Source organism: Asterias rubens, chromosome 18 (genome assembly GCF_902459465.1).
Source record: "Asterias rubens chromosome 18, eAstRub1.3, whole genome shotgun sequence".
In the NCBI taxonomy this organism is placed as follows: Eukaryota; Metazoa; Echinodermata; class Asteroidea; order Forcipulatida; family Asteriidae; genus Asterias; species Asterias rubens.
This window is the reverse complement of record NC_047079.1, coordinates 1,896,317-1,917,658: the sequence shown is the minus strand read 5'-3', so window position 1 is coordinate 1,917,658 and position 21,342 is coordinate 1,896,317. Positions and strand designations below refer to the sequence as shown.

The following is a 21,342-nucleotide window of genomic DNA, read 5'->3' as shown; positions in this document are numbered from 1 at the left end:
TATGATTGTAAGTGTTTTTTTTTTTCATTTTTTTTTTTCATGAAAGAGCAATGGTAAATCACCTCTGCATAAAATGTTTGCCATGTTTACAGAGAGGAAGGTCAACAAGAGGAATGTAAATTCTTGTACAGCGATTTTGTTTTCCTCGTAAATATTGATGAGATTCAATCAAAGCGGCCTGAAAACAGTATGTCTGTGCGAAGGAATAACAACACAAAACAAACCATTTTACCGTGGGGATAGAATTATGTAATTTTCCCCACTTCGACTGTGACTTTATTTTTTTCGCATAGGAGTTCGATACAAACAGACACATTCTGTTTTGAACTCTCTTTTTACAAAAAAAGTTTCGTTGATTGTAATGTTAAACAAAAAAAGTAGATTGTAATGTTAAACAAACAAAAGTTTCGCTGATTGTAATGTTAAACAAAAAAGTTGATTGTAATGTTAAACAAAAAAAGTCAAAGGCCGTAAAAAACACAATTAGTAAATCGTAATGTTTGAAATAACTTTAGAAAACATAACATATGAATTGGTACATATATTAATACAAAGTATTGTCTCTAGATAACTAATGTAACCAAATACGCCAAGTATAGACGGATGGTGTTTGAACTGTGCGGCTTGAGCAGCCCTTTCATTCTAATTGAGTTCCAATAAAATTACATATGTACCACATTGTCACCTAGTTGCACCGACTTTCGTCCACAGTGAGGTTTCACTTGATTATTTTAATAAGGACAATTAAGGAATAAACATTAACGCCGTATCAGCCGATCGTTTTGGCTTTTGTGTTTTTGAATGTTTAATGGTGAATCCATTAAACAAGCTTAAACTGTTTTTGCGATTTTAGATTTACTCATTTCTCAACAAATTAAAAACCTCGGCAAGTAGTAATTTAATTGAAACTTTCTACCGTTTTATCTTCAAGCAGTGTGAGTTCACTTTGAAATCACTTTGAAATCGCCAGACTCAAATATTTTGACCAGACTCCACGTTATATGGGATTACTGATTATAACAGAGATCAGTGTACGGGAGAAAGAAAAATCGATCGATACACGCGCCAACCTAAAGTAGTCCCCGTTGAACAGCTGTAGGAACCGGTATTATGGTGAAACAACGTACGGTCTGTATGCCAATGGAGTTGTCGTCTGTACACGTTGTATGGTTGGGGAGCCTTGCACTGAACCGTGATAGACTTGAATCAAGCCCCTTTCTCGTGTGAGAAGTATCTTATCATATTCGATTTCAAAAGTAGCTATTGTGTTCCCGAGAATTGCCAGGCAAAAGTTTGGGGAATGCCAGCTTCGCAAACGTTGTTTAGGCGATTGGACTGGAAAAAAAGGACCCTCGCGGGAAAGAGACTATTATATGTAACCAAGCGCTCCACAACGTACAGGACATGAGCACTCGACCGTGAGCATCTGGACTACCGTGTTATGCTACCTTCCGTCGTGTGTGCCTGCCGTCGTCTTACGAAAGCACCCTATTGTCTTCGAACCTAGGATGGATAATTACAAAGCGCCCTCTTTTACCTATAAAATAGGCCACCTGCTGGTCGGAGGAACAACACTCGGTGTATTTGTCTGACGACCGAACATGTCCCTTTCTCTGCTCCTGAAAAAAAACTGCAAACAAACAAAGTGACCCGGCCCCTCATGCCTTCCTAGGCTGGTGAGGGCCGCAGTTGTCAAAGTCTAAAGTGTGATTGGATGCCTTCAATCATATTTTTTCTTACATCAAGCCTAATTGGTGGGTTTTCACTCCTTTAATAAAACAGTTCTTTATGGCAACACCGCGATAAAACAAAAAAAAACATGACTCCCTCTTTGAAACATTAATAAAAGTTATAGCTTTGGCAGTTATCAGTATGAAAAAATATATTTAGATACAAACAGCATTATGAAAATAAACACTTCTTTACTTTATGCATCGATCCTTTGTATATAAAAACCTGAATGAAGAAACACTGAGACCCGCTTTTGTTTGTTTGGTGATCGAACATGTAAAAGTCTTTCAACGCTCATTGATAAATCGTCTCATTTTACTTCTTTGCCCTAATTAAGGCTCTATAATAGGTTAGCGTTAATCTTTTCATTTCCTGGCAAGTTTTCCTTTAAGTCTTTGTTTCATGGCACCGATATCATCATCGTCATCCTGACGTCTACGTCGTTGTCGCCTCCTCTGCAACGCTAGGTCCGGGATGGGGTTAGCTATCTTCCCAGGGTCCTGCCCGTTTTCGGAAAGAGTCTTCTTCAGTTTATCATGGCGGATCTGCTCCAGCTTCACCGCATCTGTCCAGATGAGAACACTTCCTCCTGAGGAAATTAATTTTTAATAAAATGTCAAAATACAGACTCACTTGATATAATAAGTCTTATATAGCGCACGTATCTACCAAACATCTAAGGATGCCCAACCGAAGAGGCTTCCACCCCAAACGTTTCATAAAAATACATTATACACTATAGGTACAAAGAAAACAAAAAAGTTCACAGATTTACAAATCATTTACAGGGTTTACAGAAGGTAATGGTGAAAGACTTCTCTTGAAATATTATTCCATGAAATGCTTTACTTTTTGAGAAAACATTAAAACAATATCAATTCTCGATAGCGAGAATTACGGATTTGTTATAACACATGTCATGACACGGCAAAACGCGCGAAAACAGGAGTGGGTTTTCCCGTTATTTTCTCCCGATTCCGATGACCGATTGAGCCTAAATTTTCACAGGTTTGTTATTTTATATATAAGTTGTGATACACGAAGTGTGGGACTTGGACAATACTGTTTACCGAAAGGCGTTAATGGCGGCCATCTTGGACGCCATTTTGAATGTGTAAAAATGCTCAATGTTTACAGGTCCACACCACCCTAGATCCCATTATATACACTGAAAAAAAAAGAATCAGCAGAGAAAAAAACTATATCAGAGATTTTGGGGTTAGGGTCAAATTTTGTATTTTGGCTGCCGGACTGGATGGGATGTACTGAGAATTAAAGCTGATTGGTTCATGTTAAATTGGTCATGTAAAGTGAGAGCACGCATGGCGCGAAAACGATTTTTAAAAAACAAAAACAAAAACATTCTTTAAGACAAAATACATGTACATGTACATGCGTGCGCGCGTGAAAAAAAATGAATATAGGCGCTCATTTAAATGGGCTATATTCTACCATATTTAAATTTGTCAGTTCCAGGAGTTATGATCGAGCAAGGCATGCAGGGGACTAACCCCCAAGTGACGAGAGGTATCAGTACGGCGAGCTGCCCATGGTAGCGAGGCTGGGGCAAACAGGATCTTCTTCCATGACTCCAGCATACCGGGGCTGATGATATTATGTGACTTCCATGACTATCGTGGTGCTTATTATGAGAGCCTCTGTTGTCAGTTTTTCAAGTCAAGGTTTCATTGTGACAATGATATTTTAAAGGATAATGAAACTCCAAAAAGTTCTCAACAGTTATACCATGCAGAGAAATTGAAAATATTTTGAAATACAGATGTGGAGTGGTCAAGCAGTGCTGTGAACTGGGCCCAGAATTTTACACCATACCAGACATGGCTGGTTGGTTGGTTACCATTGTCTTGGTTTTATTAGAAAGTTGCTGACTGGAAACTTTCATTTGGTATTAAAGTTTTTAAAATCATAAAAGTATAACTTACCCATTCCTGATGCCAAGGAATCGCCAAATGGACTAAACTGATTCAGCTGGGGGGAAGAGGGGGAAAAAGAAAAGAGTTATTTTACCATTCGTTGGACATCCAACATCACAATCGCCAATAACAGAGGAGGGTGATGAGAAAACGAAAAGTAAGGTTTCTTTTTTAGATGTGAGAGGAAACCTCCAACTGGGGAAAATCCAGGTTATTGGGGTTGAAAACGAAAGTCCAGTAAATGCAAAAAAAAAAGCTCCTCGCCGGAGGTGGGATTTGAACCAGGTCAACACAGGAGAAAGGAAGAAAAGACACCACTTATTGAACCAATCCGATCAACTTGATAAGTAAAAACTCTACAACCCATAATTATATAAAGCCCAATTTGTCTTTTTAGGATTCAAAACATGATGGACAACCAAACTATTACATCTGCCAGGCCTCTGTCATAAACCATGAGTTCACCCTGCATTCTTGTCTCAATTTGAAGTTGGGTGGTTTAAATGTAATAGTTGCCTCCTCGTCTTGGCCTTGGTTTGTGCATCTTTATAGAGCATCTCCATTTACTTCAAGACTTTTCATTGAAAAATCCCTTTGCAAGATGCAAATAGCCTTGCCCCTTTTGGGTGAGGGTTCCAGGAGGCCTACAACTTCTATCCTGGCCTACTGGTCCTATTTAATTTAAGACTTTTCAAAAGCGCCCCTGTGCAAAAAGGAAAACAAATTGGCCCTTTTAAAAGATGAAGTTCCAAAAGATAATTTGAAACAAAACTTACTGAAACTATCCCTGGCTGCACATTGGGGTCCAACAGCTGGCAGACTATTTCACCCGAGCTGCCATCAATGACGTCGATGGTTCTATTTTCTCCTTCTTGGTAACTGGGCGATTTTTTATCAGGGTACCGCCCAATAATCACAAGGTTATGAATGGGATGCCAGGAACCCTGAAACGTCAATATAATTATGTCTTCATCATTCATCGTCTTAATCAATTTGTGTTTATTATGCATTTCAGCATACATGACTTTCAACTTTAAACCTAAAGTACAGTATGGCGATTCACACAAGAAACCCGATTTCAGACATTGTATCATACTTTACTGAAGTACACTGAATGTCCGAGCCATTGTCAGTGGTTTATCTTAAAGTTAACAAGGTTCACTTTCCCTTGTTTTTGATATTTTCCATGGAAGATATTATCAAAAACAAAAGATTTTTACACCGGTTTAAGGTGGGGTAAAAAGACTAAGCCCAATTCATGCTTCCTTGAATGTGAACGCGATACAAATTTTGATGTTACAACAATTCGCTACGAATATTCGGAAGAGTGGAAATGCTCTCAACTCCATTCGCAGCAGAAACAGCCCAGTGACATTAAATTTTGTATCACATTCGCAAAGGCAGGAAGTGTTAACCAGGCTTCAATTGCCAGTTCTACTATTTACTTGAAAACAAGTGCATCTAAATAAAATGCACAATGTGAATTTGACCTTGGAGCCCCCCCCCCCCCTTCATGTTAGTAAAGATGAATCAGGTTTCAGATGTAAAATTACCTAGAATTGTATTTTAAAAGATTGTAAAAACCATACACTGTCATCCGTTTGAAAGGAAAGAGGTCATACATGTACATGTATATATGCAGCCTGCTTTCGCATTTCAAATGAGTGACCGATTTGTGGTTTGTGGTATTTGCATTGTGTGCTATTGATTTGAGGATTAAAATCACTTTAAATGCAGCTGAGATCATTTTATACTTCAGACCTCAACATGTGGATTCTGTAGTACTTTTGTGAAAGCTTTATTGATAGAGAGCCTCCTTTCTGTGCCTCTACATTAGCATGTAATGTTATAATCATTACCTTTATAGGTGTCAAGTGTTGGAAAAAGCGATGTGGGTGAGCTATGGACTGTTCCATTCTGTCCCATAGGGGGCCTGCGTAAATCCTCAACTCACTGTGCTGATCAGTTGTCAATAACTTTGTCCCATCTGGACTAAAACATGCTGTAAAAAAAGCAATGCACTCATATCAAAGATATCCCTTTTAAACTTTGTGAAGGATGAGAATGCACAAGGTATGCTTATTGGATACATGTACACAAACAAGCAAGAATATGTTGCAGAGCAGCAATTTTCTGAGTTTAACAAATGTTTGACTATTTTTGTCCATTGAACAAGAAAAATTTACTGGAGCGAAATTTGAACCTGCAACCTCCGGAAACATGTTCATCGCTCTCCAAACTTAGCCACACTAAGCCCTATGCTGGCAGTCATAATTAGTTTGCCAATATCTTTGTTTTCTTGGGCAGCTCTTTAAAACTGTCTTTTTGCTTGGTTTTGGGCACTGGAATGGGCTGACCAAAAAGCGTGCTTTGGACCATTTGATTCCCCCAACCTCAATGACCCCCAGTCACCTCTTCTTGTTTATGAAAGATTCTACATCTTTCAATAACTATGTACATCCTGAACACCACTGCCAGTGATCTATGTTGCCAGACTATTCACTCACCAGAGTTAATCGGTTTCTTATGAGGTAGTTCATAGAGGGCGCTTTTACGATCTGAAATCATTCTCACATCCCAGATCCGGACGGTTTTGTCGCCTGATGCAGAGACCATCAGCCAATCACACTGCTTGTTGAACTCGCAATGGTTGGCTTTCGATTTATGGAGGCGTTTGGTCCAGAGAGCCTGAAAAAATGTATTGAGTCAGAGGTTCAAACTTGAAATGTGGCACTTTAAAATGGCCGTTGGTTGGGGCTCCTTTTTTAGATCAGGTTTTTGGTCATAACATTTTACGATTGTCCGTGCATGCTGTGTGAATGCAACACTGCTTGCGTAATTAAGGACACTCGTGTAGCTGGAGCTACCACGCATGCGCGCAAAAGAAACACATGATGCCGTTATATGATGTTGAAAAGAAACCTTTGAACGTGTTTATGAGAACGTGTGTACGACTCCTTCATCAAGAAAGCAAGTGTCAAGATGAGATCGTTGAGAAATGTTTTGATAAGTTCTCTCTCAAAAATCATTTGATTGTCCCTAAAAACATTAGATGTTTTTTAAAGGCAGTGGACACTATTGGTAATTACTCAAAATAATTATTAGCATAAAACCTCACGTGGTAACGAGTAATGGGGAGAGGTTGATAATATAAAACATTGTAAGAAACGGCTCCCTCTGAAGTGGCGCAAAGTAGTTTTCGAGAAAGAAGTAATTTTCCACAAATTTGATTTCGAGACCACAAGTTTAGAATTTGAGGTCTCGAAATCAAGCATCTGAAAGCACACAACTTCGTGTGACAAGGGTGTTTTTTTCTTTCATAGTTATCTCGCCTCGCAACTCCGACGACCAGTCGAGTTCAAATTTTCACAGGTTTATTATGTTATGCTTATGTTGAGATACACTAAGTAAGAAGACTGGATTTTGACAATTACCAATAGTGTCCACTGTCTTTTATCAAATTTCAGGACTTTGCACCTTGTAAAAGGTGTTTGAGTTTGACCAACGTCCTTGCCATGAAAGACAAGTGGCGCCCGAGACCAAGGACCGTATACATGTAGTTTGACTTTGTCGTGTGGAAAGAGCCAAGACACCAAATGAACAACGTATAAACATTGAGTACCTTTGGCAGATCTATCATCTTGGTTTTGAAAAACTCAAAAAAAATTACTCATCATTGACCCAGAAATTGTGAATATATAAATAAAATTTACATAATTGCGACATCAGTAGTTTTCAAACTGTTGTTCATCATTTCGTTTCCAGTGTGCATTCCCCTGGAAGTGTGATTTGAAAGTATTCAAATATAAGGGATATTGGTTGCGCGCCTGATCCATTGCATTGGCCATTAAAACTGCGCACAGGCTGGAATGTGCGGTGTGGAAAGTTGTAGAAAAACTTGGCGGTCAGTGTTGGGTGACAAAACAAGTGAATACAAATGTCTTTATAAGCACAGGTTTCGGCGTAAAGAACTTTTAGAAAACTCACATGGCATTTCAAATTTTTCGCAGATATAATAACCAATGAAAGACATGCACGCAGAATTATTGGGTGATACTGCATGCTGCCAATGGCAGCGAGGCTGAATATTATTCTCTGTATACATACCTTACCACCTTCCTTCTCCATCATCGTCATATTGCCAACATTGTCACCAGCAAGAAGTAGTTTCCTTGCATAGCTGACACCAGTGCAGCAATACCAGCGACTGTGACCAAAACAATTAATTCCAAAAGAAAATATTCTTGTCAAAATTTAAATCTTTACATCTTGTAACCCATTTACAAATTTTATACAACATTGGAAAGGGTTCCAACATTTAAAGACACAAACGATCTCCTTAATTTGTAGTGTTTTACATTGCATCAATCGTATAACAAGTACATGTACAGATTCTTTTACCACTGCAGTTGAAGAAATGATCAAAAGTTGCTTCAAGTATTTAGAGAAGATTTCTAGAGGGGAAATGTATTCTTCCACAAACCAAAGATACAGTTTGTTTAGAAGTCATCAAGTTTTACAAAAGGTGTTACGCAATTCCTACCTGTAATTTCCAGTACTGAGAAAGACTTGATGTGAGTTTTGACGATTTCCTTCAAGGCACTGACGACAAAATGTTCCATCAATGGAAGCAGTGTAGACTCCACTTGGATCATCAAGGTCAAATGTCATTGAGGTCACTGAACCACCTTTGCCCATCTAACAATAGAGTAAATTTAATGACAAAAATCAGGTAAACTCATAAATAAGGAATGTTTGAAACTACTAATTCAACAAAAGAAAAAAGTATCATCTTTCTTTTCAGGAAAATTCTACTATGAACAGAATAAGGAGTTTCAAACAAAGCGTTATAGTTAAGTGGAGTATTTTGAGTATTACCTATTACATCACAATGAATACATACCCCCTTAATTAAATGGACCTGTGCAGTTTTCTCATAACTCCATAGAGCAATGTCACCGCTTTTGGAGGCTACAGCAAGTGTTTTAGGGAGGGTGGGGTGCCAATCCATAGCTGTTACCCGTCGATCAAATGGACTTGCCGTAGACTGAATCCTGAAGTTCTTTAAAGTCTGTTCAACGTACGGCTGTACCACTGCCTAAATAGCATGAACAGGGTGGAAGGATTAACCATTAGTAAACGGTAAGTTATTGATTACACAGTTTTGAGCATGTCAGGGCTGACCGTTAATAAAGAGCATCCAAATCATGTTCTGATGGCCAGGTCATCGGAGTGTGGGTTCAACTCTTAGTCATTACACTTTCTAAACCCTTGGGCAAGACATTTAAAGGAACACGTTGCCTTGGATCGGTCGAGTTTGTTTTAAAATGCTAATGGGTAGAAAGATGTTGTAAAAGTAGAATACAATGGTTCACTCAAACATGCCTCGAAATTGCACGGTTTTCCTTTTACCTCGTTGAATAACACGGTAAGCCATTTACGGGAGTCAAAGTTTTGACTCCCATAAATGGTCGACCGTGTCAGTTCGCACAGTAAAAGGAAAACCACGAAATTTTGAGGCAAATTTGTGTGGATCATTGTATTCTACTTTTAAAACATGTTTCCAACCATATGCATTTTATAAAAAAAACGGTTACAAATGCTTTTTATAGACCAACTCGTCGAATCCAAGGCAACGTGTTCCTTTAACTATGTAGTATTGTTTCTAACTACCCAGGAATACATGTAGGTACAAAGCAAGGGTATAGTTTGATGATGTGACTGATTACCAACATGTGGTTCTTCTTCGGTTGGCTCAGTGGTTTCTGTTCCTGCCTCTCACCTCCTGTGGACCCCGGTTCGATATCCAGACCTGGATTGGGCATTTCAGCCCCTACCTGACTCAGCATTGATTTTCTCTATAGGGGTTTTCCCTCCCTTGTCTAAAAAATTGTCTTAAATATCTTCATTGTTTTAAGACAATTATTTCGTCGGCAAAGCATCCTAATGGAAACAACACAAACTTAAATTCTCTACAAAAAGTTGGTGTGATGTTTCCAATTGGATGCTTTGCCAACTAAATAATTTGAATTCAAAATCTACCTGTTTGAGTTTGTTGATGTGTGAAGATCTACATGATCTATTATAGAGTCTGTGTAGCATGCTGTTACTGTTAAGTCCGATTGGATTGGTGGCAATCGGCTTCGGAGCGTTCTGGGCCAGTGTCTTCTTCCATATGTTAGCATTTTCATCGGCTGATGAGTTGCAGGAGATAACTGTTGGCTGAAATTAGCAAAAGCAGTGATAAAATCAGGTGGTTTTCCAGTGCTGTAACATACCTCCATTATTAACCAATATATATATTTGGTTTGCGGAAACACCGTTTGTTATCTACTTGCCAGGTAGATTTGAGAACTTGTTTGCTTTATATCCTACTACTCCAGAGTAGACTTTCGGAATGGAGGAACTTTTCTCAGTTCCGAATAGAAATGTCTTGCTTAAAGCAAGCCTGAATACACAGTCTTTACCTAAACCAAAATACCTCACCATGAAATGCCTCAAATACCACATAATATTAAAGCCATTGGACATATTGGACACTTTCGGTTCACAGATTAACAAATAATTTACAGGGTTTACAGAAGGTAATGGTGAAAGACTTCTCCTGAAATATTATTCCATGAAATGCTTTACTTTTTGAGAAAACATTAAAACAATATCAATTCTCGATAGCGAGACTTGCGGATTTATTTTAAACACGTCATGGCACGGTGGAACGTGCTGAAACAAGAGTGGGTTTTCCTGTTATTTTCTCCCGACTCCGATAACCGATTGAGCCTAAATTTCACAGGTTTGTTATTTTATATATAAGTTGTGATACACGACTTGTGGGACTTGGACAATACTGTTTACCGAAAGTGTCCAATGGCTTTAACCAGTAATAAATGCATTGTCAAGTCCTTTTTTTATGGGCTTTCTCTTGATCTCAGCTACCATTTTTCCTAATGTGTATAATAAAATGGAATAGAATCTCATGCAGTTACCATGGAATAGCCTAGCCTGCATGTATAGTGGAGACCGATTGAGATCAGTTTTAACAGGTTTGTTATTTTATGCGCATGTTGAGATACACCAACTGTGAAGACTAGTCTTTGACAATTACCAATAGTGTACAGTGTCTTAAAGTAAAATCACTTGGCTGCTTTGTAATCGTAACAAACTCAGTCAAAGAATGATATCTGAGTTGACTGCCAATTTCAAAAGATTACTGTAACGGTGTTGCATTTGGTTAGAAGACTCTGGTGTTATTATTTCATACCTGATTTACTGTCACCTCCTTAATAGTTTCTGTAGGAGTATGACTATGGCTCTCGACAGCTGAAGCCACTTTACGTGGCCTCAAAACTCGCTTTCCAGAATCTACTCCATTCGCTTCGTTGTGATCCTTCATAACGACTATGACTTCTGTAGCTTGCAAAACAAACAAATCAAATAAACATTTACATAAAACTTCACATGGTCTAATGATCAATGATAGTTGAAAACATCCCGTGAAATGTTTCTGTCTGAAATGTCATATTTGATGAGAAATAAATAATCTAACTTCGCGTTTGGAGTTTATCGCTCAGGATGGGCATTTTATTCATTTTTATTTTGCCATCGATGCATGCAAAATTTGTAATCGGTTTGTCACTATTCTCTCGTGACCCAGATGGCCGAACCATCTCATGAACTTCTACAGGTTTTTCGGTTTATGTATAATGTGATGAATTACCTTAAGTGCTTATTCTGCCAGCAACTTTATTGTTAGCAAAAACACATTCTGTAATGTTCCTTCAAACAGTAGGCCTAAGAATAAGATGAATCAGCAACTTGTTTTTATACTAGCTAACACGAACCATGATGCACAAACAAATAGAAACACAAAAAAAATCAGTGATTTATTATATAATTTTATTTTATATTTTTATATGTCATAAAATAACAAACCAATTCAATATTTAAAAAAGATATGGATATATACGCCGGGCTCAAAAGTCATGTAATTTACTTCATTCACCATCAGCAGGAATACAAAACCATGACAATCTACTCCATCTACTCTTTGCTCTGTACGTTCTTGAAATTAGTGTAGTCATCTGTCACATTCAGTTTCACGTGTCTGATTTTTTTCTTACATAACAACAATCTGAAGAACACCGTGGTGCCTGGACTTATGGTTCCCATTTTGCTTTATCGAGAGCGAGATTGGTTTTTGGCATCAGACTATACAGACAATGTTTTGCAAACTTTTCCCGCGGGTTAGCATTTAAATGACCTTTGCCCTCAAATAGTTGCACGGCTATCGACGACTGTTTACTTTGCAAGTATTTAAACTATTTAAACAACTCGTTGTTAATTGAAGAAGTAAAAAAAAAAGTCACAAGACGGGCAACAATTATAGGAATAAACACATTTTGACATTTTCACCGATATAATTTGGCTTCAAAAAATTGGCAGGAACTTCCGGGAAGTAAAATACGTATCAGAACAAAATGCGATACAAGAGTCGTCGGGCGAAAGTCAACTGAGTCTAGTCTGGTGCAAGAAATATAAGTGAAGACAAATGTGTTGATACTTCTGGGTGATATACTTCCCTAGGGCTGGTATTTGTACGTGCAGGACGTGACAAAATAACTCTTTCTTAAAATCATCTTTTCTGCAGTTGAAAAGGCTTATTTAAGTGTTCCAGCTCAACCATGGCAAGTGGCAGAGACTTCTTCGTCGGTGGCAACTGGAAGATGAACGGTAGCAAAGCAAGCATTGATGAAATATTGCATTTTCTGAAGGAGGCTGAAGTACCCGAAAACACAGGTAAATTAATAATCGACACAACCGCCATGTCAACAGAGGGCAGTGAACCTTGTGCTGTGTGTAGCATGTGCAGTATTGTGAATTTGAGATGTTAAATTAAAAAATAAACAACAAGCTTAATCTTGATCTTCACATCATTCTTGATTAGATCTTTGTAATTTATCCCATTAAAGCCGACCTTTAATTTGATACACAGGCTAGTTCTCTTTCAATATTCATCATACGTGTAATCAGTATTTTGGGGGTCTGAAATTAGCATTTTCTTCCCTTTCTTTTATTAATAAATAATAAGATATTGGTAAAGTATGTTGTTTTCCATTAATTAAATAAAAGTAAAACAAAAGCTGTGATCGGGGTGTACCTTTATGAACAATTTTGGAGCTGGCAAGCGCTAATAAACATCATCGGTGTGTCAGGATATTCATTGATGCGCGTGATTATGATGCGATTTCTGTAGAGGCCGCATTATATATTCAGCGAGCTGTTTTACTTCTCGCTCCTGATTCATGCGTCATTGTGTTGGTTCTATAACTGTATAATTTATGTGAATTGATTTCAGACGTTGTAGTCTCCCCACCAGCTGTATATCTCAGCTATGTTCAAGAACGTCTGCCGGCAAAGATCTCCACCGCTGCCCAGAATTGCTACAAAGTCGACAAGGGTGCTTTCACAGGGGAAATCAGTCCAGCAATGCTGCTAGACCTTGGCCTCAGCTGGGTCATTCTAGGTCACTCTGAGAGGCGTCATAAATTTGGGGAAACTGATGAGGTAATGTACATGTGTAGTATCAAATCATGGAGTCAGAACAAAAGTATTGTATCCCAACTTTTTTTGTAATGTTATATCGCGTACAAAAGATACAAAAGCAGTTACGTCCCATCCAATTCATATCAAGATACATCGTGTGGAGGACTGACTCTTCATGAAGGAAATAGAGGCAGTTTGCCTTCATGCAGGTCTGGAATGACACAGAGGCCACGGCTTCTGTTGCTTCTGGTCGTTAGCCTTGGTGCACCTTCATAAGTTAATCACACATCATACTATTAAGGCACTGGACACTAGGCCTAACGGCTTCTGTTGCTTCTGGTCTTTAGCCTTGGTGCACCTTCATAAGTTAATCACACATCAAACAATTATTAAGGCACTGGACACTAGGGTGATTGGAATTTTACTCAAAATAATGGTTAAGCATAAAAACTTACTTGGCAACAAGCAATGGAGAGCTGTTGATAGTACAAAGCATTGTGAGAAACGGTTCCCTCTGACTGACTGAAGTTACATAGTTTTGAGAAAGAGGTAATTTCTCACTCAAATGTTTAAAGAATTCAGGACTGGAGCCTTTGTGAAGCTTCTGAAAGCACACAAATTTGTGCAACAAGGGTTGTTTTCTTTCACTATTCTCTGTTTGGATGCACCAAGTGAGAATACTGGTCTTTCTTTAACAATACAAATGGTGTCCAGTTCCTTTAAACATGTACTTTTCATATAAATGAAAAAGCCAGAAAAAATGTAAAGTTTAAATTTTGAGTATCTTTTTTCTACCCTCAGCTTATTGGAGAAAAGGTCAAGCACGCTCTAAGCAAAGGGTTAAAGGTCATCGCTTGCATTGGTGAAACCCTTGAACAAAGACAGCAGGGTCAGACGACAGATGTTGTGTTCCATCAGACAAAGGCTATTGCTGGTAAGCAACAAGAAGTTTAAGGTTCTATATGGATCTGGTGGTTAGTGTGGGTTTGAATCCCCATCATGACACTTGGTGTCCTTGAGCAAGATGATTTACTATAATTGCTTCTCTTCACCCAGGGGTATAAATGGTAACTTGCGAAAGTACAGGTTGATTTTGCGTATGAAAAAGCCACTGGAGCGCCATGGTAGCCCAGGGCGTACTCCCCAGGGAGCTGAGAAAGATTTAAGGCACGTTATTGGCCCAATGACCAGGGTACTAATGTAAATTGCATTGAGACGTTATCGACAGGGTTGTAGATAGTAGTGCTGGGCGAATAGTGAAATTTTGATATTCGGATACCGCTGGCCAACTCTCCGAAATTAACCGGATATTCGAATAGTTTTTTCGCCGCTAGAGGGCGCTGTTCGTTTGTGAATGAGATCGTATGGGCGGATTGATTTTAGTTTTAGACAGTGTCACTCGGTTCATTCATAAAAATAACCGGATTTAATTTAAAGATGGCGATTTGCTTTTTCTTTTTATCGTGATTGTCTCTACGTGAAGGAAAACTTTCGTAATCTTTGAACAAATTACGTCAGAAATGTCATTGTTTTAACTCTTCACGGAGGTGAGCACAGTTAAATACTTAATTTATGCTGTTTTATGCTGTCTTAATAGAAGTTTCATAAGGATTCAGACGAAACATTTCTATCAGTTGTCGCCTGACGTCCGCGGATATTCGGATATTAAAAGAATATCAGGTTACTTGGTTGTACTAACAGAACTATCCGGTTTATAGGTATTCGCGCCCTATGCGGATATTTGGTTAAGAAAAAAAAGGCATTCGCGGGTACGGATAGGAAAACCTATTCGCCATTAACCGGATATTCAAATAATTCGCCCAGGCCTAGTAGATAGACCAATTTTAGTGGTGGGCAGTGAATCAAATTTTGTTGGAAGTGTACTGAGGGCAAGGGGATCAACAAAATTATTCATGTTTAATCATGGGGCCATTATTGCTGAAGTGGGGGCAGGTTTCCAAACTGTTCGTGTTATGGGGCCGAGCAATAAGTTGAGAGGCCTTTGGATTGTTATTTCTCACTCCTTATCACTAGCTGTGTCTCAGACCAATGCAAAGTGGACAGTATTTGAAATCTGTGCTGGGCAGCATAATGTTTTTTTTCTCAGAGTGCTGGGCAAAAATTGTGAGTCACCGTGGCTACAACACTGGTTATCGTGAAATGTACAGAAGTACAGCTGCTTGAATGATGCATTTCGAGAAACATTTATCTGTACTGCGTTTATGGAAAAAGATATCACTTTTTATCCCCAAAAATTTGAATGCTGTATGTTTGAATAAAATAGCCCACAAAAAACTGAAAGTGCTCAGCATGTTTGGTGGATACTGTTTCTTTAGATCATGTTGGATCCCATATCTTTGCAGCTGATCCCATCTATTTTGTTGCTCTTGATCCTTAGATAATGTGACTGATTGGGATCAGGTCGTGATTGCTTATGAGCCAGTGTGGGCCATCGGAACTGGGGTAACGGCTACACCAGAGCAGGTAATGCTAACACTGCAGGAATATGTCCCTTGATTGAGCTTCTTGAACCTTAGATAATGTGACTGATTGGGATCTACAGATAAAGCTATATTGGTAAAGGAGTGCTAATTTCAGTGTACTAAACTACCCCTACGCGACTGGATGGAAAATAAGGAACATTCGGTTGCATAGTTTCTTAGGGAGTGACTTTTTGCTTAGATTCACATGATAGCTGTGCTAAATTATTGACAAATTTTGTTTTTAGCTCTAGCATAAAGATATTGCCATGACGACAAAAACAAAAAAACAAGTGAGGGGACTGAATAAAGCCATGACAAAACCTTTCCCCCCCCTTAGTGCGCTTCTGTGAAAAGAGATGTGAAAAAGTGATGGAGGAAATTTTTTAAATGTTTGGTTTAAATCTTTAAAATGATTTAACGGTGTGTTTAACTTTCCATCCATAGTATTAAAAAAAGTGTCATACACGGGCAAGTTTTATCCAACCAATGAAGTTGATTATTTCCAGTTGTAGGTGAGAGGTTTTGGATCTGGCTCAATTTTTTTTTTTTTTTAAATCAAACATTGCACCCAAGGGGCTGAGTTTAGTCGAGGTACTGGTAAAATACGCCACGGATTAAAAATTTCAAGAAAGAAAACAAGAAAATGGACAAGCAGGACAAGGCTAAAACATAACATTAGGGATTAAGAAATAAAAATAAAAATATAAGTAAGCATTTAAGAAATTATAATTCTTCCTATGCTATAAATGGTATCATAGAAATGTTTTCCCCTCAAAGGGTTAAACTTCATTTATTTAACTGTCAATTATTTTCCTAATTCTGTGTTTGGTTGAGTAATCTTAATGTCGTGAAGTGAAGTAGCATACATTTAAAATAACAAATGCTTTATCTTTTTGTTCATAAGGCACAAGAAGTCCATGCTCAACTGCGGACGTGGCTTGCGGACAACACTTCAGCCGCTGTGGCAAAGAAAACTAGGATCATTTATGGAGGTGAACATTTTGATTATCATGGGTGTTTTTTTAATCAAGTCATACGTAATCCCTTTTCACACAAGGGAAATAAGCAGGGGTTCCATGGTCCTGAGAACACGATGTTGTTAAATGTGTGAAATTTAGTTATGGGGGGGGGGGGGCGTGATTCACACAAGCGTGGGAAAATTAATGGTAACCAACACATGCAGTGGCGATTTTATGCTAGTTGTGCGGTCAAACTAGGACTATTTAAACAAAAAAATTACATGAAGTTAAAAAAAACATAGCGAGGAAGTTAGTGGTAGCACTTAAAGACTAACTACTTACTTTGAAAACTGCATGAGGTTTCATAGTACATGTAGTTGGTACCACAAAAGCTCATGCTGGTTTTTTAATGTAATTAGTTAGTCTTTAAGTGCAACCACTTCCTTCCTCGCTCTGTTTTTCAATTTCATGGAAAACAATTTTTTTAAATAGTCCTATTTTGAAAGCAGAAATTTAAGTAAGCAAAAGTGCTATTTTCTTGACTCAAAGCTTTCATATGGAAACTAATGACATTTTGTTTTGCTATTTACCTGCATTTCAGGATCAGTCGGTGCTACCAACTGCCAAGAGCTGGCCACTAAGCCAGATGTTGACGGGTTTCTGGTCGGAGGTGCATCTCTGAAGCCAGACTTTGTCAAGATCATCAACGCCAGGGTTTGAGAAACTCAACAAAAGATATGCCAAAAAGATGACACGGATGAGGATTTTTTACGCAGTTAGTGAACAAGTATCAAGTAGAGAGGCCGTGTGAGTCTTTGTACTGTTAGACTAAAGTGCGGTGAATGAAGTTAAAATCATAGCCAGTTTTAGGTTGTGTTTTGAAGTTGGGGATTGTAAACGTGATAATTTGTTTCAATGGGGTGACTTAAATTTTAAGTAGAAAGTGTCGCTTGAAAGAATGCATGAGTGAGTGAATTGGTACCCTGCTGTTAAAGAGTCAACTAGACAAACCTTGGAACAGGTTTAGTGAGGAGTCTGCTGATTACCAGCTCTCTCATGTATGTGTTTTAAATTGGTCATTTTTCGAGGTTGTATCTCCTAAATTAACCTTTTGATATAAACTCAAGTAACTAAACTTGTTAGTACATGCAGAGGAATTCGTGTTCCACTACAATTCTCCAGTAACCATGGTTTACCTTTGACTGACAAAGATTTAAAAGGTTAATGTTTGTTCCCGAATGATAACATCGGATGGCATTCCTGCATGTTATCGCAGCATCAAACTCAGAAACCATGGTTGAACTGTGATTGTATTTTCAAATTTGGTGTTTTCTTAAATTAAATTTGTTTTAGAAGCAGGAATTTATGCAAGCAAAATACTGATTGTGTACATTCGTTTGTAATAATAGTTTTAAAAGACATTAACTTTTTCAGATTGGATTACGAAATACTATGAATCGACACAAGTATGCGTCTAATGTAATTAGGCTGATATATAAAAAAATAATGATAGTATTATTATTATTTTTTATATATCAGCATATAATGCTGTGCATGATAATGTGTCGAACCTCAACAAACACAAATCACTGAACATCCACCCTTTTGCCAGATTCAAATACATTATTAAGTGTTCAGATTGGAAACATCAACTGATGCCTACATGTACCTGGGAAGTGTGTATGACACATGTCTTGCTCTTTAGTGTGTATGACACGTGTCTTGCTCTGCATCTGTAGTGTGTATGACACGTGTCTTCCTCTGTTGTGGATATGACACGTGTCTTGCTCCGTAAGTATCATTACACTCGTCTTGCTCAGTAGTGTGTGCACGTGTCTTCCTCAGGGGTGTGTATGACCTGGTCTTGCTCTGTAGTGGGTATGACGAGTGTCTTGCTCTGTAGTGAGGAGGGTCAAGTCATGTGAGAGAACACTCAGTTCAGACTGTATGTGCGTAAAATGGTTCACATTTTTGCTAGTAAGTTTGCAATCGGGGTTATTTTAATAGCAGCTGGAACAACATAGAATTTGAGTATGTTATAACAGAATTTTATATATATGTTTTGAACTCACAAAGCATAAAAATAATATAATTTGAAATAATACGAGTTGTGATACAATCTAAGTTGATTGAATCATGAGACATTTAAAATGTCATGACTAAGTCAAGTAAAACACAACAAAATATATTTAAAAATTAAAGCTCTAATTGGACAAGCCATTGTAACAGTGACTTCCAAAGAGTGATGAACAAACAATGGAAATGCAAATCATACAGTTACAAGATTTGGAATACTACTTCATCGTGCAGAATTATCCATCCCTTTGAAACAACTTACATTTATACTAAAATAATTCAAGATAATGTGCTAAATTGTTTTAAACGTCCTTGAAAATGACAGAATAAGCAATAAAATATGTGTGTATAAAATGAACGTATATCAGCTTGAGTGATTGGTTTATTTTCTTTTTAATTAGGATCATACTTTTAGTAATAATAGGTTCAAAAAAGAATTATGTAATTTGGTAGCTCACTTGTTATAAAGATATTTGAATCTGAGAAATGATTCATGCATGAATCGTTTCTTGGGGATCGGTCGGTGTCCATTCACCCCTGCTGCAGCCAGAGATGAGGTCGGTACATATCACTTTGCCAATTGTGGATGCATTCTACATGAACATAATGTGACAGTTTTTGCTGTTTTCTCTGCAGGTATTTCAGCTGCAACTTTCACATGTGACTTATTGTATATTTCTTGATGATGGGAGACTGAAGCAGCAAACCTTTTTCTGAGCATGCGCACTTCAAGCGAGAATTGTGAAAAAGTACCGTCCAAAAATCTCCCACTGTGCCATGTATGTTGACAATACGAAACATTGACCCCCTCCCTTTAATGTAAATCTGTGGACAGTGTTGTGTGTTCAAAAAAGTACCCATATCCTTCTAAAGGGAACCAGAGACAATGCATCAGATGAGAATGGTTGATTCCAACTAAAATTGCTTTAAACCCAAGTGAAGTGCATGTATAATTTCGCTAAATGTTCAAATCATAATAGCAATTGTAACTTTTGTAGCAACTTTTGTTTCTTCTGCTACATATTCCCCTCGTGTGATACTCTTCAATGTGAGGAGTGACTAATAACACAACAAAATATGTGAAGTTTTCATCCGTAATACTAAAAAATTAACACATCATTCTCAAAATAATTCTCATAAGCATAAAACCTTTCTTGGTAACAAGTAATGGGGAGATGTTGAGAGTATAAAACATTGTGAGAAACCGCTCCCTCTGAAGTAACATAGTTTTCAAGAAAGAAGAAATTTTCAACGAATTTGATTTTGAGACCTCAGAATTAGATATTGAGGTCTCGAAATCAAGATCTGAAAGCACACAACTTCATGTGACAAGGGTGTTTATTTTTCATTATTATCTCGCAACTTTGACGACCAATTGAGCTCAAATTTGAAAGGTTTGATATTTTATGCATATGTTGAGATACACCAAGAGAGAAGACTGGTCTTTGACAATTACCAATATTGTCCAGTGTCTTGAATCTGCTAGTGAAGCTGTAGATTCTTTTACCAAAGGACTCAAAAAGCAAAAACAAATAAGTTATACATTTCAGATGCAAGTATTCCGTCTATCAACCTGTTTATTTAATCATTAATTATTCCTCACACTGGAACATATGACAAGAAAAACTAAACAATTGGCAGTTCTTAAAATTTCAAAAAAATACATTTACAACTCAAATTTTGTCCAGTATGGTAAAATTTAACCACAAGGGAAAAATTACTGAGTGAATTTTAAAAAAGTGGGACGTGAACCTTAAATACAGTCACTCGACTAACTGAGCTATGTCACCCTATATTAGCGATTTTCACACTACTCCGTTCCCGGCCCCAGGGCCAAACCCCAGGGGATAACAGCCGGACCTTTCACACTTGGATTGCTTACCCCTAATCCACCAAGCATACCCAAGAAAACATCCAGCCCTGAGGAGTGGGAAAGTGCGCCGGGGTAACCGTGGGCTAAAACAACTCCCGGAGTCTACACAGGGCTCTCTTTCACGGGGACAAAAGCGTAGCAGTGTGAAAAAGACTATAGTCACATCTGTCAGTTGGTAGAACATTGCCACGCTAATCTGGACACTACTTTGAAAAAAAACAAAGAATGTACTTGTGAGCAAAACACAGAAATTATTCTCCTTAATCAACTTGTACAGAGTGGAAGGGAAAAAACAGTATTGACTCGGTCTTGAACGTTTGTTTATAAAACCGACAGGGTCATGGCTGAGCGATAAAGGAACTACCCTCCAAAGTTTTAAACTAAGATTCAAGACCAAGTCACCACTCTCTTGTTCTCATTCATCAATGCCCTTTTTGTTAAAGACGTTGGACACTATTGGTAATTGTCAAAGACCAGTCTTTCCACTTGGTGCATCTCAACATATGCATAAGATAACAAACCTGTGAAAATTTGAGCTCAATCGGTCGTCGAAGTTGCGAGATAATAATGAAAGAAAAAACACCCTTGTCACACGAAGTTGTGTGCTTTCTGATGCTTGATTTCGAGACCTCAAATTCTAAACTTGTGGTCTCAAAATCAAATTCGTTGAAAATTAGTTCTTTCTCGAAAACTACATCACTTCAGAGGGAGCTGTTTCTCACAATGTTTTAACCTACCAACCTCTC

General features: G+C 38.0%; 2 protein-coding genes across 4 annotated transcripts; one reads left to right on the top strand and one right to left on the bottom strand.

Annotated features, from left to right (window-relative positions):
- Positions 1-26: 26 nt before the first annotated feature.
- On the bottom strand, positions 27-11,891 carry LOC117302741 (DNA damage-binding protein 2-like). 3 transcript variants are annotated; one of them, XM_033786752.1, is made up of 11 exons: positions 11,665-11,891; positions 10,924-11,075; positions 9,708-9,887; positions 8,569-8,763; positions 8,209-8,363; positions 7,773-7,872; positions 6,173-6,353; positions 5,525-5,667; positions 4,442-4,609; positions 3,675-3,720; positions 27-2,320 (listed from the first exon to the last, which is right to left on the bottom strand). In XM_033786752.1, exons 1-11 carry the CDS (start codon positions 11,741-11,743, stop codon positions 2,097-2,099), a joined length of 1,623 nt encoding a protein of 540 aa, XP_033642643.1. In that variant the 5' UTR covers positions 11,744-11,891; the 3' UTR covers positions 27-2,096. The 3 variants fall into 3 exon arrangements, with proteins under 3 accessions (XP_033642643.1, XP_033642645.1, XP_033642646.1); XM_033786754.1 differs by having other exon boundaries at positions 11,656-11,751; XM_033786755.1 differs by lacking the exon at positions 11,665-11,891 and adding an exon at positions 11,380-11,429.
- A 337-nt stretch (positions 11,892-12,228) lies between these two features.
- On the top strand, positions 12,229-19,085 carry LOC117302442 (triosephosphate isomerase-like). The gene is made up of 6 exons (XM_033786389.1): positions 12,229-12,458; positions 13,018-13,226; positions 14,007-14,139; positions 15,604-15,689; positions 16,593-16,680; positions 17,249-19,085. Exons 1-6 carry the CDS (start codon positions 12,344-12,346, stop codon positions 17,365-17,367), a joined length of 750 nt encoding a protein of 249 aa, XP_033642280.1. The 5' UTR covers positions 12,229-12,343; the 3' UTR covers positions 17,368-19,085.
- The last annotated feature ends 2,257 nt before the right edge of the window (positions 19,086-21,342 follow it).

Excerpts from the sequence above, each read along its gene's own strand:
- LOC117302442 (XM_033786389.1), top strand. The coding sequence starts at position 12,344 with ATGGCAAGTGGCAGAGACTTCTTCGTCGGTGGCAACTGGAAGATGAAC. Across the intron at positions 13,227-14,006 it reads AATTTGGGGAAACTGATGAG|CTTATTGGAGAAAAGGTCAA; the intron begins GTAATGTACATG and ends TTCTACCCTCAG. Across the intron at positions 15,690-16,592 it reads TAACGGCTACACCAGAGCAG|GCACAAGAAGTCCATGCTCA; the intron begins GTAATGCTAACA and ends TTTGTTCATAAG.
- LOC117302741 (XM_033786752.1), bottom strand. The coding sequence starts at position 11,743 with ATGACTACACTAATTTCAAGAACGTACAGAGCAAAGAGTAGATGGAGT. Across the intron at positions 4,610-5,524 it reads AACACTTGACACCTATAAAG|GGTTCCTGGCATCCCATTCA; the intron begins GTAATGATTATA and ends TTGACGTTTCAG. Across the intron at positions 3,721-4,441 it reads TGCAGCCAGGGATAGTTTCA|CTGAATCAGTTTAGTCCATT; the intron begins GTAAGTTTTGTT and ends TCTTCCCCCCAG.